Source organism: Oncorhynchus kisutch, linkage group LG9 (genome assembly GCF_002021735.2).
Source record: "Oncorhynchus kisutch isolate 150728-3 linkage group LG9, Okis_V2, whole genome shotgun sequence".
Taxonomy (NCBI): Eukaryota; Metazoa; Chordata; class Actinopteri; order Salmoniformes; family Salmonidae; genus Oncorhynchus; species Oncorhynchus kisutch.
The window spans coordinates 23369659-23387986 of record NC_034182.2 but is presented as its reverse complement, the minus strand read 5'-3'; the positions used below and the strand labels follow the sequence as shown (position 1 = coordinate 23387986).

Below are 18328 nucleotides of genomic sequence, written 5' to 3'. Positions count from 1 at the left end.
TGTGGCCTTTATAGCTATGATGATTAATGACCCCTGCCAAGGTGGAGAGGAACTCCAGGAAAACAGATATCCTTGTGGATGCAGCAGAACGGTTCCTGGGACTGAAAGTATTTTCGGCTGAGGAGTTGCATAGATTATTGTCTCAAGCCATACCACCCTCGCAGGTTATAGAGCTTGAGAAGGGAGATATGGAGATTTAAAGGAAGGAAGAAGTGGGAGTCTGGGGTTTTGTTTTTGCTTTTGTCAATGATTTTTTTTATTGTCTTATGTTGGGTGGATTAAGTTCGTTTTTCCTATCACGTATGGGTTTTATTTTTACATTGTTTTTTTCCAACCCTGTCCAGTTGGTGGCAGTAATAAACCATTTGGATTGTAGTCTGCCATAAAACCTGCAAAAGAAGAAGAAGCCAGACTGGAATGTCGACTGACCTGTATGGTGGATGGAGAAAATAAATTAACATATACAGTTAGGATTCATGAGATACCATGTAAGAGCTTTTGTGCACAAGCCCCTTCAGTGTCATGAATATAAAATATGTGTTAATGTGTCAAGTGTGTGCAGAAGGGAAGGGTATTGTATGCCAGATAAAGTGAAATGCTGCCACTGTGGAGATGAACATGCACCTGAATTCCTGGAGTGCCCTGTTGGGGTGAAGGAGAATGAGGTGGCAAGGGTAAGGAGTGTCCAGCGTGTCTCCTATCTGGAGGCGGTGAGAAGACTGGAAGGAAAAAGTGGTGGTGAAGAAACAATGGTAGTAGAGCCACCACGACCAATGCTATATGTTAAAAAGGTGGTCTTTGTATTATTTATTGTAATGGTCATAAACTGTACAGCACACGCGGAGAACAAGTCTAAGAAAATTGGAATCATTGTGAAATTGCAGTTGAAAGTTTGGGTCTTTGTGATTTCACACCCGAGACTGTGCATGAAATCCCTGAGCCTGTGTAGGGATGCATTTTTTTTGTGGATTGTGATTAAAGAAGTGGGATGGATTTTGTTAGTCGATGTGATTCATTTTGTATGATGTCGCTTTTCCCCCTTTCCCGCAATGTTTTTGTTGTGGTTTCTTATTCAATATCCTGTCCAGCTGGTGGCAGTAATGCGCCATTAACATTGGATGCCATTCGCCGTTAACACCCATCGAAGAAGAAGAAGAAGAAGAAGAAGCCATAACACCATAGGAGAAAATTAGCAATTTTTTTGTGTAGTAAAGAAAGACCCACAGCCCGAACTAAATTGGCTCCCCAACTCTCATTCGACTGAAAATGTCTAAACTACAGTCGTTTCGTGTGTTTTTAAATGAGCGCTTAACGGAGGCTGCTGTGGAGATTTTCGGTGCAGTTGAGAAAGCGGTAGTGGAGTACCAGGAGGAGAATGATCGGCTACGGAGAATGCTGCGAATCACACCGGAGATAAAACTATGTGGAATAGGTTCGTATTTACATCTACTGATAACTAGATACAATCCTATTCAATTAATAACATGTTTAGGCTAAAAGTGAGCACTATTTAATCCATTTTTAATTACAGTTTTATTGTAAGTTTCACTGTCTTTCACGAAAAGCTTATTGAAATAGCTAAACTGAACAAAAATATAAATCCAACATGCAACCATTTTTACAGATTTTACTGAGTTACATTATTTAAGGAAATAAGTCGATTGAAATAAATTCATTGGGCTCAAATCAATGGATGTCACATGACTGGGCAGGGGTACAGCCATGGGTGGGCCTTGGAGGGCATAGGCCCACGCACTCAGGAGCCAGGCCCAGCCCACCCACTTGGCAGCCAGGCCCACGCACTCAGGAGCCAGGCCCAGCTAATCAGAATGAGTTTTCCCCCACAAAAGTGCTTTATTACTGACTGAAATACTTCTCAGCACCCTCCCTCGGACGATCTTGCAGGTGAAGAAGCCGGATGTGGAGGTCCTGGGCTGGTGTGGCTACAGGTGGTCTGCTGTTGTGAGGTCGTTTGAACGTACTGTCATATTCGCAAAAACGATTTCGCAGGCAGCTTATGGTAGAGAAATTAACATAAAATTATCAGGCAACAGCTCACATTCTTGTAGTCAGCAAGCCAATTGCACACTTATTCAAAACTTGAGAACTCTGTGGCATTGTGTTGTATGGCAAAACTGCTAATTTTTTTAAGTGGCCTTTTATTGTCCCCAGCACAAGGTGCACCTGTATAATGATCATGCTGTTTAATCAGCTTCTTGCACAGGTTGGTGCCACCTTAATTGGGGAGAATAGGCTTGCAGTAAAGGCTGGAGCGGACTTAGTGGAATGGTAACAAATACATCAAACTCATGGTTTCCATGTGTTAGATGCCATTCCGTTGACACTGTTCCAGATATTATGAGCCGTCCTCCCCTCAGCAGCCTCCACTGGCTTCTTGATATGCCACACCTGTCAGTTGGCTGGATTATCTTGGCGAAGGAGAAATGCTCAGTAACAGGGATGTAAACAAATTTGTGCACAAAATTTGAGAGAAATATGTGCGTATGGATCATTTCTGAGATTTATTTTTTATTTCAGCTCATGAAACCAACACTTTACATGTTGCGTTTTTATATTTTGGTTTCGTGTAGTATAGCTAGCTAAGCCCTTGCCTGGAAACCCGAATGAGCGTTTGAAATGAGCGTCTGAATCAGGAAAGTTTCTCTCACAACCTCTTCAAGCCGGAATGTTGATAAAATTATATTTGAACCTACTTTACCGGTCGTCCGGGTGATGATAGTAGGAATGTGAGACATATCCACAGGAAAGTATAATTAACTTTTCAAAGCTCTGGTAGTGCTTCAGATTTCTATCACCTGAAGCATGCACAGAACCATGTAAACATGTGTACGAGCTCGGCAAGAATAAATGCGTCTCGTGCATGCATTTTTATCTCTTGCACATGTTTCAGGTGATAGAAATCTGAACTCAATACCAGTGCTTTGAAACGTTTATGTAATTATACTGTCCTGTTGATATACACTGAGTGTACTAAACATTAGGAACACCTGCTCTTTCCATGACCGACTGACCAGGTTAATCCAGGTGAAAGCTATGATCCCTTATAGATGTCACTTGTTAAATCCACTTCAATCGGTGTAGTTGAGGTGGGAGGAGACAGGTAAAAAAAAAAATATTATTTAGCCTTGAGACATGGATTGTGTATGTGTGCCATTCAGAGGGTGAATGGGCAAGACAAAATATTCAAGTGCCTTTGAAAGGGGTATAGTAGTAGGTGCCAGGCACACTGGTTTGAGTGTGTCAGGAACTGCAGCGCTGTTGGGTTTTTCACGCTCAACACCAGTCTCAATGTCAACAGTGAAGAGGCGACTTTGGGATGCTGGCCTTCTAGGCAGAGGTGCAAAGAAAAATCCATATCTCAGACTGGCTAATAAAAAGAAAAGATTAAGATGGGCAAAAGACACTGGACAGAGGAACTCTGCCTAGAAGTTGACATTGAGACTTGTGTTTTAAGGGTACTATTTAATGAAGCTGCCAGTTGAGGACTCTGTTTTTCAAATAGACACTAATGTACTTGTCCTCTTGCTCAGTTGTTCACCGGGGCCTCCCACTCAGTTGTTCACCGGGGCCTCCCACTCCTCTTTCTATTCTGGTTAGAGCCAGTTTGCGCTGTTCTGTGAATGGAGTAGTACACAGGCTTGTACGAGATCTAAAGTTTCTTTGCAATTTCTCACATGAAGTAGCCTTCACTTCTCAAGAATAGAATGATGAGTTTCTGAAGAAAGGCCAATTTGAGCCTGTATTCGAACCCACAAATGCTGATACTCAACTAGCTTAAAGAAGGCCAGTTTTATTGCTTCTTTAATCATGACAACCGTTTTCAGCTGTGCTAACATAATTGCAAAAGGGTTTTCTATTGATCAATTAGCCTTTTAAAATGATAAACTTGGATTAGCTAATACAATGTGCCATTGGAACACGGGAGTGATGGTTGCTGATAATGGGCGTCTGTACGCCTATGTAGATAAAAAAAATCTGCTGTTTCCAGCAACAATAGTAATTTACAACATTAACAATGTCTACACTGTATTTCTGATCATTTTGATGTTATTTTTAATTGACCAAACATGTGCTTTTCTTTCAAAAACAAGGACATTTCGAAGTTACCATAAACTTTTGAACGCTAGTGTATGTAGATAATGCTGAATGTAAAAAAAAAATGCCTAACTTACCCCACTCTCCCCTCAGGGTTAGGGTTTAGGGTAGGTATATGTCCCAAGGATCCCGAATAGCACTAATGTTTTCATTTCCCCTGAACAGTCGCTGAGATTATATTTGGTTGTCAATGCAAAATAGGCTGCTTATTTAATGCTAAGCTAAACCAAGACAGAGCAATGTTGTAGTTTAAGTGAATTTGAAGTTGATTAGTGACAATGGGCCAATTGATATATTTAGAATGATTTTCTTTGTGCAAAAAGAACAACAAAATAAATTTTCCTGGTTCCATTTTCAACCAAAGTGAGTTTGGTGTAAAATACAGAGCTTCATATTACTCAACACTGCCGCTGCACAAGGAATTGCGCGTTCTCGTTTCAATATTTGAGTGAAAGAAAACTCTGTAGGAGGACTATGCAAACAACATAGGCAGGACTACGTACTGCAAAGGGCCAGACATTTTGTGATTTAAAACCACCTTCACGTACTCCGTTGCGCTCCGTTTACGTAAGATACACTATACAACCAACACTCGCCTAGCGACCTCATGTGGGTGCTAACGTTAACAAGCTAGCAAGCAAACTAGGTAGTGCTACCTATCAACAGCCATTGTCAGCCAATCCATTTGGGGTTGGAGGCTATGGTGAGCTTTGATTGGTCACTTGCACCGCAATATCGGGCAGGATTTGCGCAACGTTCAGCTTTCCCCAACTTTAGTCCCGCCCTGTTCAGCTCACTCGCCCATGCTCGCATCGCTCAACGTTCCCCAACCACTCCGTTTCTCTCGCTTTCCTTACATTGAAAGTGAATGGGTGCGTTTGAGCAGAACACTTTTGTCAAGTCTTTTCAAAAATTTGTCGCGTTATTGTGATGAAAAATGTCCGATTTGCTCCTACATGTCGACTGCGTGAACTTTTTCAAAAATCGTGATCGAAGGTCATGAAGTTGACTGCAAGTTTTTTCTGTTGCTCTACACCAACTTCATCTTGCGGTCTTCGCCTGCATTTAGTGAGTGTGTGACTATTTGCGTTGCCCCTCCTCCCCACGCTGCTGCTACTCTCTGCTGTTATCTATGCATAGCCACCTTAATAACTACCTACATGTACATAATTACCTCGTCCCCCGCACATTGACACGTTGACTCTGTATTGGTACCCCCTGTTTATAGCCCCGCTACTGTTATTTACTGCTGCTCTTTAATTATTTGTTATTCTTATCTCTTACTTTTTCTTTTCTTACAAGCCCTAAACCAACAATGCAGTTAAGTAAGCATTTCACTATAATGTCTACACCTGTTGTATTCGGCGCATGTGACAAATACAATTTGATTTGATATGGGGGTTGCACTAGACATGTTTTATTTAGACGTTATAAAGAACAATTTTGATAAATCAAAGGCAACACTGCCATGTTGATCTTGGTCTTGCTGTTTGAAAACATCATTAGTGTTCGATAGCACGTAAATTCCTTTTTTCACCGGAAACAAGACAAGGTTTCCTGTGGAAAATGTCAATAGTAAGCTAATCATTGGAATGAAATATACCCAATTTACGGCTTAGCTAATGGAAAACGCCGATTATATATACACTGCATTACCAAAGGTATGTGGACACCTGCATGTTGAACATCTCATTCCAAAATCATTGGCATTAATATGGAGTTGGTCCCCCATTTTCTGCTATAACAGCCTTTTTCTATTCTGGGAAGGCTTTCCACTAGATGTTGGAACATTGCTTTGGATACTTGCTTTGATACAGCCACAAGAGCATTAGTGAGGTCAGGGCGCTGTGCAGGCCAGTCAAGTTCTTCCACACCGATCTCGGCAGACCATTTCTGTATGGACCTCGCTTTGTGCATAGGATAATTGTCATGCTGGAACTGGAACGGGCCTTCCCCAAACTGTTGCCACAAAGTTGGAAGCACAGAATTGTCTAGAATGTCAATGTATGCTGTAGGATTAAGATTTCCCTTCACTGGAACTAAAGGGCCTAGCCCAGACCATTATTCCTCCTCCACCAAACTTTACAGTTGGCACTATGTATTGGGGCAGGTAGCATACTCCTGGCATCCGCCAAACCCAGATTTGTCCGTCGGACTGCCAGATGGTGAAGCGTGATTAATCACTCCAGAGACCACGTTTACACTTCTCCAGAGTCCAATGGCAGCGAACTTTACGCCATGCCGACGCTTGGCATTGCGCATGATGATCCTAGTCTTGTATGTGGCTTCTCGGCCATAGAAACCCATTTTATGAAGCTCCAAACGAACAGTTCTTGTGCTGACGTTGCTTCCAGAGGCAGCTTGGAACTTGGTAGGCTTGGAACTCCCGTTCTGCTTGGAACTCCCGTTCTGTGAGCTTGTGTGGCCTATCACTTTGCGACTGAGCCGTTGTTGTTCCTAGACGTTGCCACTTCACAATAAACGCGCTAACAGTTGATGAACTAACTTGATGGAAAGATGGCATCCTATGATGGTGCCACGTTGAAAGTCACTGAGCTCTTCAGTAAGGCCATTGTACTGTCAATGTTTGTCTATGGAGAATGCATGGCTGGGTGCTCGATTTTATATACATCAACTGGTGTGTCAGCAACTTGTGTGGCTGAAATAGCCGAATCCACTAATTTGAAGGGGTGTCCACATACTTTTGTGTATAGTGTACATATAACATATTCTCACATACATATGATGTGAGAATTCTACCAATATAGATGTAATTATATGCCTCACATAAGTGATCTGGCAGGATGTATTTGTAAAGTGTAGGTTACACAGTTTTGTTTTTGTTTTTAAAGGGGTGGATCAGCTAAATATTGCAGAAAGAATATTGGTCCCATCAATGTAATTGTCTGCATAATTTCCAATCCCCCATATATTTTTTGGGGTATATATATATATATATATCTATCCATACACACATGCATACATATACACATATATACATACACATACCTATATAGACATACATACCTTTTTAAAAGAATATACCTTTATTATTATTCCCCGCAAACCCTACCGCCGATCCCCCAATTGGAGTAAACTAATAAACACTTCGGCTTTTACCTTCAATTTATACATCTTATACATATTTTACAATAGTTATTTTTTGTTTGTTTTTAGTCCTTCCTCTATTTCTGTCCATCCAGTTTGATTTCTATTTGTAACTGTGCTATTTCACAAAAGTTCTGAACCTATATACATTTTACAGATCCCGTATGTTCTACATGTTTTATCTTGCTATTAGTCCAACTCTTCAGCTCCATTCAACCTCTCCCATCTATCTCTCAACATCATCCATTTTGGATTTCTATTTGCCATATAATTTTCAACTGTGCTGTGATGCTTCACTAATGACTTATCTATTCTCATAGCTTCTACAGATTGTAAAAAATAAAAATAAAAATTGCTAAAATAATAATAATATTATAAATTGATTGACTATGGCTGTTCAAATCACCCAGTATTGCTGTCTGCAGCGTTAGTTCTAGGCAAATGTTGCAATTCTTCAGCCATTCCTGGACCTTCAACCATTCCAAGGATTGTAAGTTATTGTAAGTAATTTTTTCAGTATTTTTTGTTGTTGCTTCCTTTTCTAAAGTATATCAACCTTGCCAGCAGGCATGCCAGCTCAGATAGTTAGACAAGCTAGTTACTCTAACTTGATTGATAGCCTGAAATGGCTTCTTGGTAGATAGTTATGAGTTTGGCAGATTGGGGAACCTAGCTAAAGCCAACTTTATAAAATTGCTACGTGACTAGTAGTATTATAGAGAAATATTTGTTTTATTTTAAATGTTTAAAACCATAAACAGGACATATTATGGGGGGGGGGGGGGGGGGCATACCCCTGTGGACATGATGCCTACTATTCACAGATTGTTGATAAACACTCTTCTCATCTTTCTATCTAAAACATAGTGGGGGAGAGTGGGATAAGATGATTTTTTTTTTTTTTACATTCAGCATCACTCCGTCAAGGGAAAAATATATATTATTAAACAAATATAAATGCAAGATGTAAAGTGTTGGTTTCATGAGCTGAAATAAAAGACCCCAGAAATGTTCCATACCCACAGAAAGCTTTTCTCTCAAATTTTCTCCACAAATTTCTTCACATTTCTGTTAGTAAGCATTTATCCTTTGCCAATATAATCCATACACCTGACAGGTGTGGCATATCAAGATGCTAATTGAACAGCATGATCATTACACAAGTGCACTTTGTGCTGGGGACAATAAAAAGCCACTCTAAAATGTGCCATTTTGTCACGCAACACAATGCCACAGATGTCCCAAGATTTGAGGGAGTGTGCAATTGCCATTCTGACTGTAGGAATGTTTACAAAGCTGTTGCCAAAGAATTTAATGTTTTTTTTCTACCATAAGCTGCCTCCAACATCATTTTAGAGAATTTGTCAGTATGTTCAACCAGGCCTCACAGCTGCAGACCAAGTGTAACTACACCAGCCCAGGACCTCCACATCTGGCTTCTTCACCTGCGGGATTGTCCGAGACCAGCCACATGGACAGCTGATTTAAAGAAAATGTATTTGACCTTTATTTAACTAGGCAAGTCAGTTAAGAACAAATTCTTATTTACAATGACTAGGAACAGTGGGTTAACTGCATTGTTCAGGGGCAGAACGACAGCTTTTTACCTTGTCAGCTCGGGGATTTGATCCAGCAACCTTTCAGTTAGTGGCCCAACACTGTAACCACTACGCTACCTGCCGCCCCTGATGAAACTGTAGGTTGGCACAACTGAAGAATTTATGCAGAAACCGTCTCAGCGAAGGTCATCTGCGTGCTCATCGTCCACACCAGGGCCTTAACCTGACTGCAGTTCGGCGTCATAACTTTGATGGCCACTGGTATGCTGGTTTCTGTGCCCTTCACGGATGAATCCTGGTTTCAACTGTACCTGCCATGTATGAGATGCATTTCAGCATATATTTCCAAGAGAATCTTAGCTAGAACACATCATTTTCAAGATATGAACAATTGCTTCAGCAAAAGTCTGACGAATACATCTCAGAACAAGTTCAACAAATTTGGTGAAAGACTTCTGAAACAAAGGTATGATGCATCAAGATGTCATTTTAAAATTTTAGTCATTTAGCAGACTCCCTTATCCAGAGCGACTTACAGGAGCAATTAGGGTTAAGTGCCTTGCTCAAGAATACATCAAAAAGATTTTTCACTTTCCGTCAGCTCTGATTCAAAAGAGCGACCTTTTTGTTACTGGCCCAACGCTCTTAACCGCTAGGCTACCTACCTGGATGTTAGAATATCATAATACTGGAAAAGGATACTGACAATGAAAAGAGAGAGACCAATTGTAGACCTTTCAAAACCTCGATGAAAGTTAGCTTTACACAGGGAACGTTTCATGATGATCTGATGTAAGGTGCATGTTTTACAAAAACTTTATCCAAAACATTTGATGGATTACCTGTCCCAGTCACCCCCTATCTTAACAAGACAGTAGAACACGCTAGGCTTGGACAGTATACCGTATACTGGGGTATTTGGAAATAGCCACGGGATGTTTTTTTCAATACCGCAAATACCGTTAACTATTTCTCTACATTTTTATATTTGTAGGTCCTTTTAAAGTAAATACCTGCAATCAACTTGTGCAATACATTAGATGCGTTCTTCATTTTACCTGTCACATTATTTTACATTATTTAGTTTAACGTACAGTAGTGCCACAGAATAGAGCCAGTCAAGTGTTTGTTTATAAATAGCACAACAGGAGAAAGCCGGAACAGTACAGCTGTGTATTGACAGGGGTTGCGTTTTTATACTGAAAGTCAAAAGTAATTTTCTTCTTCAATAGAGTGATCAGGGACGTGCAACTATAGTTTTCCTTCATAGAAAATACATTAGTGCAACACATTCGGCAGAAAATGGCTTCATTGTCATCAGATGACAACGGAAGTGCAACACTATTTGGCTGGCAGCCACACAAGTAAATGAGCTTACAATGAAAAAGCAAGGTCTTTTTTGCATAAACGATGCATGGCCATCTGATTTGTGTATCATCCATTTCCTTATGTTTTGCTCTGTGTTAACGTGGCCCCTAAGTTTAACTTGCTAGTTATCTAAGTAAGTGGCTGAATTAATAAGGTGATGGCATCTTATTGTGTTAGCTTTCTGCCGTCAAAGCCCTTTGGATGAATTATCTGTACTGCTGCCACTGCACAACTTGATTTTCTTGCATTTTTTCTCCTCTGTTCTCGGCCCATCCGCTCCTCTCCCATCTTCTCCGAGCAGGCAGGCCCTTTGCCCTAGCGACTCCAGACTCCACACAGATACAGCGTGTACACATGCTGCTCCAGAGCTAGTACTTTTCTTCCTTAAGACAAGCATGTTTTTGAAACTTTGTTTATTTGCACAATGTCTCTTGTTCACATTTGCTTGTAAATATCCAAACTCAATAAAAAATTACATTCGGTAGCTCCTATCTATATATGTATAACTTTATGAGCTGGATTGCCTGTCTTTGCAATTAGTTTATTTTCATTTGCGCTCATTAGCATATTTTTCAAGCAGCCTCAATTTGAAATTCACAAATTTTGTTAGTGTTCAGGTAATAGTCGCCAAATGGTATCTTGTGCGTTCTTTTGCGCCCCCTTGTCTACTATGTTAATACTGTAAATTCTGGGATGAGAGAAGGACCGTATGACAGTATGAAAATATGGATACCGCCCAACCCTAGAACATGCAAAAACTCAACACTTTAATTTGGTCTGTATTGCTTCATTACCATCTCCTCTTTATAACTAACACTGGGGGACAGCTGTGAGTGGAAAAACAAGCTCTGTGAGCTCTTTCCAAAAGTCCAAAATTCATGCAATTTCCTACTTAAACTTTTCAAACAAAGCCTAAACATATAGGTCTTAAAGGTTCAATGCAGCTGTTTTTATTTGTTGACGACTTTTCTAGCATAGCATTTTTATTGGCTGGGGATGCTAGCCCCAAGCCCAGCTGTCTGCCATTTCTGGTTTTGACGTTGATCTGTTAGTCCCCTAGCCTTTTGACCTCAATGGTAGTGAATTACAGTCTCATACCACATGAGACCAGACAGGCTTCAGGTTGTGTACAAGCTGCCCTGGCACATCGAGCTCAACCAAGTCCTGCTACTGTGTAGTAAAGGCTACAACAGAATGCTGTCAGAATATGCTGGTTTTGGAGTTAGCGGTTCATACCAGCAGCCTGAGACGGAGACAGTCGGTAGAGTAAGTTCAAATGAAATGTTATTCAACATTTGCGAGAGACGAGGGACGTCTAGGTTTTCCTCAATACAAATATATATGTGACGATGTTGACCAAGGGACAGCATAGCAACGTCGGGGCTGGAAACGGTCTAAGAACAATTTATCCTTGACTGCGGAACAGTTTTGGAAACTTTGAATGCGCAACTTAAATATAATAAAATAACTTTACAAAGATTGAATCAAAGTTTGTGTGTCCCTACCTTGTTTCCATTAGCTCAGGATGTGTCGTAGTTCAGGTAAAGGTGCAACGCAAAGCACCTCTATGGGGAATCCCTGTTAAAACGACACGCAGAAAGTGTATCTAAACCGAAAGTCAGGATTATTAACAGTTAGTGTCTGAGCTTTTGGTACACATTAGCCATGGTGTATTTCATAGTAGGCATGTGAACTGGCTATAGGCCTATGGCTTGTGCGAACGAGAGCAAATAGTCCACTATCTGCCTTCAGGCACGTCTAAAGGCTGTATAGATCATAGAGATCTATAATTTACCTGTATGATTCAAGTGTTATATTTCATTCTGCTCTTCCTCTCCTTCCCTCCAGGCTCCCTGCAGCTCTCTCTTGCTGTCTCTGAAGAGGCGGTTCCCCCTGAGCAGCAGCACTGTGAGCAGGAGTGGAGCCACAGTCTGGGGCAGGAGGACCCAGGGCACACACAGATTAAAGAGGAACAGGAGGAACTCTGGACCAGTCAGGAGGAAGAACAGCTTCAAGGGCTGGAGCCTGATATCATAGAGTTCAAATTTACTCCTTCCTGTGTGAAAAGTGAATGTGATCAGGAGGTCTCACTTCAGTCGTTAACTCTTCCCCTAACCCAGACTATGGAGAACAGAGAGCGTGACTCTACACCAGTGGATCTCAAACCTTGTGGCACTGTTACCAACCTAAAGGGTCTTGACATTCCTTGTGACCGTCCAAGTGATCAAAACAATGCCTCCGGACACAGCTCAGCCGTAAGCAGCCACCCAGTAGGACTTTACAGCAGCCCACCAATGGATGCCAACGAACCATTGGGGGAACGCCGTTCTAAACCCAGCACCACATCTATACATATTCACTGCTGCCATGACTGTGGTGAAACATTTGCTCTGAAAGCTGACCTGCAGAGGCATTTGACTCACCCCAAGAAGAGACCCAATGAATGCCGCTTATGCAAAAAACACTACAACTCCACCTGTGAACTGAAGACCCATGTTCGACTCTGTCAGGGTGGGAAACCCTGCCTTGTTTGTGGCGAGACCTTCAGATACAAAGGAGATCTGTCCAGGCACATGAAGACTCACAAAGGAGAGAAACCATTCAGCTGTAGTGACTGTGGGAAAAGTTTCAATCGCAAAGAGTACCTAACCGAACATATACGGACTCACACAGGAGAGAAACCATTTAGCTGTGGCGTCTGTGGGAAAACCTTCAGTCAAAGGGGAGCCCTAGGGAGGCATATACGGACTCACACAGGAGAGAAACCGTTTAGCTGTGGCGACTGTGGGAAAAGATTCCGGCAGAAGGGTGACCTAGGGAAGCATATGTTGACGCACACAGGAGAGAAAATATTTAGCTGTGGTGACTGTGGGAAATGTTTCAGTCGCAATCATACTACCTGATCAGTTACGGACTCATACAGGAGAGCAGTCGTCACAGCTAAACGGTTTAAGGGTGGAGGCATATATTGACTCACACAGGTGATAAGCACACGATTGCTCAGTTTGTGGGTGAACATTCATTCGTAAGGCTCATCTGCTGAAACACGTGAATCACGTCCACGAAGAAAGAAATCAGGACAAAAGCGGAAAGAAAGAAAATTAGGACATAACGTCTTCTGTCAGATGGGAGTAAAAGTTCAAGTTTTTAAGTTTTTGTCATGTGCACAGGATAAGAAAAAAGAAAACCCGCACACTGCTCTTGCTAGTATCATTGCTCTTTATTAAGCTTTTACGTATCAGCTTCAAGGCCTTCGTTAGAGCTTTGAGGCCGATACGTAAAGCTTAATAAAGAGCGGTGATACTAGCAAGAGCAGTGTGCGGGTTTCTTCTTTGATCTTATTCAACTGTTACCATGCACCTGCAACAAAGATGGCGCAGATGTGCGAGTGCCTTTTTAAAAATGTAAACGCACAGGATCTACATGGTGTACAATAAAATGCTTACTTGCAGGTTGACCTCCTTGACAATGCAATACAATACAAGTATAACAATAATACAGATAAAGGCTCAATTGAATAACAATAAAATAAATATAAATACAAGGAGGCCACTCAAACAAATTTACAGTAGAATATGTACACGTGTGTTAGGGGAGGGGAATGTGTAGAGCAAAGTGTTGAATTGTGCAATAGTTAAGCAATAATTAGTTGATGTTTAGTAGTAGCAGCAGTCATGGTGTACGTGCATGTGTGCCAAGGTGTGGCGAGTCGGTGCAAAGGAGCTGTTGGTGGTCAGTGCCAGTTCAGGTGTTCAGCAGTCTGATGGCTTTTGGGTAGAAACTGTCTCTGAGCCTGGCGGTCCGAGACACAACGCTCTGATACCGTCTGCCCGACATTAAGGGAGTGAACAGTCAGTGGCTAGGATGTGTGGGGTCCTTGATAATATTACGGGCCTTTCTCGGGCACTGCTTGGGGAAAACGCCCTGTATGGGTGGGACCACGGTCCCAATGATGGACTGGGCCTTCTAGACCAGAGTGGTGGTGTTGACCGTTGTGAAAAAAAAGTACTACTTAATCACCACACAAAACATATTTGTGCAGTAGTGACTATGTAGGAATTGTAGGACTTGTAGGAATTGTGTAGTTTATGCACTATTCAAGATACAAAAGTAGGGTTCAATAGGAAAACACTAGTGTTTCCTGTAGTAATCAGGTAGAGATTTTACAACTTGCTGATTTAGTAAATAAGTAGTCAAAATACTATAGATTCACTACAACATCTGTTCAATAGTCAGAGCTTCTAGTGCTTGTTTGTATAGTGAATAAGTAGTTACGAAACTTCAGCCAGACTACGCCGTCTTTTCAGTAGTGATCAGGGCCCGGTTTCCCGATTAGCGTTGGAACCTAGGCTTAACGACAGATGTCACACCCGTTTCCCAAAACGCCATGCAGTGTACTCGTTACGAAGTGAAACCTAACTGTCATCACAGGAGCTTTCCCGTGCTGAAAATGATTCCAGAATATAGACTAAAGAGCGTTACATGTGTTATGTATCCTAAGTGTTTTCTCGTGCTATTTTGTATACCATTTTTGATTTATGTCAAATCTGCATTTCTTCAGTTTGTAACTGAACAAGAACGAGTGAAGCCAAAGTCAGTCGCTCGCTCGTTCCCCTCGGTCGCCGTTTTAGAAAATATCAAGGTGACCTAAAAGTAGGATATGATAACAAGGGTTCTTGTAATTGCTCAACAAACCATTGTAGCCTAATGGCAGGCAGTAATTGGGCTTCAAGTAGGTCTACAGATATTCTATAATTAAACATGAAGTAGCAAGTTAAGCGACGTTGTCATAAGACCTAATTGGTTAAGCTACAGTGAAATGTGTGAGCTTTTAGATAACAGGACACTGTCGGCCTAATAGATACGAATGTTGGAGCGGCTCAGATGTAACCCGATGGCTTAAAACTAGGTAGTTCTATTGATGACATCCCTTTTCATGCATGTCCAAACGGTCTTAGCTGTTAGCCGTTGTCAGAGGTGTATTGTGTTTAGCCTAGCTGTTTGCTAGCCCCGTTGAAATGTAGAAATGCAGCCTCTGTTTTCGTTACGCTGGCTAGCTAATAAGTATGTGTTTTGTATGCAAATGTACAGTAAGCTCATAAGTATTCTTACACATTCTACTTGCCTATTTTGACCTGTTGCGAAGGAGGCCCTCGACATAAGACTAGAGGCCATTGTTGGTAGGATTAACATTGTTTATCATGTTTAATTTTCTTATTTGACCTCTGTGAGCAGATCATTGATAATGGTTTATAATTGGTTGTTTCGTGTGCATCTCTTTTTTTTTTTTTTAGAGAAAATAAAATATGTGGAAAGCTGAGGTTCTAAGTAGAATGACACAATGTACAGGAAATTGTGTACGATGCAATATGTATGTCTATTATGAAAAACCTACTTAATTTAAGCTAAGGGCCGCAGAATGAGCAGTGATGCTCCTTGGGTTGTACACTGTGGATTTGGAAACTAGCGGTGCCCCTGAGTAGAATGGGCCCCCCTTTTACTGCAACAAGATGTACAGGAAATAGTGTGCTACGGAGTAGTATGTCCAACATGAAAAACTTGCTGAACATCGTACAATGCGAATGGGCTAATTAACAATAGGATTTAAGTGTTTTCCAAAGTTGATTATTATAATATTGTTATTACTATTTTTAATAGTAGCATTAAATGTTTTATATTACCATGATAATTATCTACAATAGAAATCATTACTTTTAATGTTGTTAGTCCTAACAAGAATGTCAATGCTATATTATTTGTGCTTTAAATGGGATTAATTTATCATTATTCAACCATATGAAAAAAAAATCTTCCCTAAATGTTATACATTTCGACCATTTGTATTTTTCACCATTGCGGGACTTATTTTGGAGGAAAATCGCTGAGGTCTTATTCTTGATTGGTCTTGCTTATTCTTGCTGGCGGAACGGAGGTGCTATAGAGACTGCTGCGGACTACACCAGAGAGAACTGTGGAATAAGTGTGTAAGTACACATACTTATCGCTAGCTATAGTTCTACTCTATTAATAAACTGTTCAGGCTAACAGTGATCACTATTTCATCCATTTTACAACGTCACAAAAATTGTCACACAAATGTCACAAAAAAACGGTTTGAAATGGAATATACGCTGGCTTGCTGAGAAATCTCAACTCCACACATACAATGGAGAACGTGTGTGTCGTAAACAACACTAGTGGAATCAACAGTTCATCTTCAAAATTAAAGTCCCCGATTTGAAATGGATGAAAATAGTGGAATCATGCCACAATTGGACAAGGTTGGAATGTTACATAAAATCAATAAAAGACCATTAGTTAATTGACAAAAAAATGTAATCTGTTGAAATCGCACTGTGGATGCATAGACTTCAGAATTGCATTGGGGGCATACTTACAGTGCCTTCAGAAAGTATTCACACCCCTTGACCTTTTCCATATTTTGTTGTGTTACAGCCTGAATTTAAAAATGTTGACCTACACACAATACCCCATAATGTCAAAGTGGAATTATGTTTTTAGAAATGTTTACAGATTAATAAAATATTCAGCTGAAATGTCCTGAGTCAATAAGTACTCAATCCATTTGTTATGGCAATTCACTGATCGACTTAGGGATCTTTCAGATAATTGGTCAGAAGTAAAAATTAGCTTAACAAGTCACAGAAGTTGCATGGACTGACTCTGTGTGCAATAATAGTATTTAACATGATTTTTTTTTATGACTACATCACTGTATCCCACACATACAGTGAGGGAAAAAAGTTTTTGATCCCTTGCTGATTTTGTACGTTAGCCCACTGACAAAGAAATGATCAGTCTATAATTTTAATGGTAGACTTATTTGAACAGTGAGAGACAGAATAACAACAAAAATCCAGAAGAACGCATGTCAAATGTTATAAATTGATTTGCATTTTTAATGAGGGAAATAAGTATTTGATCCCCTTTCCATCAGAAAGATTTCTGGCTCACTCTTAAAGGGAGTGCTCCTAATCTCAATTTGTTACCTGTGTAAAATACACCTGTCCACAGAAGCAATCAATCAATAAGATTCCAAACTCTCCACCATGGCCAAGACCAAAGAGCTCTCCAAGGATGTCAGGGACACGATTGTAGACCTACACAAGGCTGGAATGGGCTACAAGACCATCGCCAAGCAGCTTGGTGAGAAGGTGACACAGTTGGTGCAAATATTTGCAAATGGAAGAAACACAAAATAACTATCAATCTCCCTCGGGCCTGGGGGTCCATGCAAGATCTCACCTCGTGGAGTTGCAATGATTTTACCATTAAAGTTATAGACTGATCATTTCTTTGTCAGTGGGCAAATGTACAAAATCAGCAGGGGATCAAATACTTCTTTCCCTCACTACAATTATCTGAAAGATCAGTGAATTTCAAACACAGATTCAACCACAAAGACCAGGGCAGTTTTCCAATGCCTTGCAAAGCATGGTAGATGAAGAAAAAAAACACTGAATATGCCTTTTGAGAATGGTGAAGTTATTAATAACACTTTGGATGGTGTATCAATACATCCAGTCACTACAAAGATACATTGCACTTACTCCACAATAATAACCGAATGAACAGAGTGAAAAGAAGGTAGCCTGTATAGAATACAAATATTCCAAAATATGCATCCTGTTTGTAACAAGTCACTAAAGTTAGACTGAAAAAAATAATTTGGTAAAGCAATTTAATTTATGTCCTGAATACAAAGTAATATGTTTGGGGCAAATCCAATACAACACATTACTGAGTACCATTCTACATATTTTCAAGCATAGTGGTGGCAGCATCATGTTATGTGTATGGTTGTAATCATTAAGGACTGGGGAGTTTTTCAGGATAAAACATTTATGGAATGGAGCTAAGCACATGCAAAATTCACCAAGAAAACCTGGTTCAGTTTGCTTTCCACCAGACACTGGAAGATGAATTCACCTTTCAGCAGGACAATAACCTAAAACACAAGGCCAAATCTACATTGGAGTTGCTGACCAAAAAGACAGTGAATGTTACAGTTTTGACATAAATCTGCTTGAGAATCTATGTTAAGACCTGAAAATGGTTGTCCAGCAATGATCAACAACCAATTTGACAGCTGGAAGAATTTTGGAGAAAAAAAATTGGCAAATGTTACACATACAGGTGTGAAAATCTCTTAGAGA

The 18328-nt window shown here is 40.5% G+C and overlaps 1 protein-coding gene across 1 annotated transcript; it reads left to right on the top strand.

Annotated features, from left to right (window-relative positions):
• The first annotated feature begins 1132 nt into the window (after positions 1 to 1132).
• On the top strand, positions 1133 to 16811 carry LOC109896916 (zinc finger protein OZF-like). The gene is made up of 2 exons (XM_020491370.2): positions 1133 to 1432; positions 12000 to 16811. Exons 1-2 carry the CDS (start codon positions 1267 to 1269, stop codon positions 13052 to 13054), a joined length of 1221 nt encoding a protein of 406 aa, XP_020346959.1. The 5' UTR covers positions 1133 to 1266; the 3' UTR covers positions 13055 to 16811.
• The last annotated feature ends 1517 nt before the right edge of the window (positions 16812 to 18328 follow it).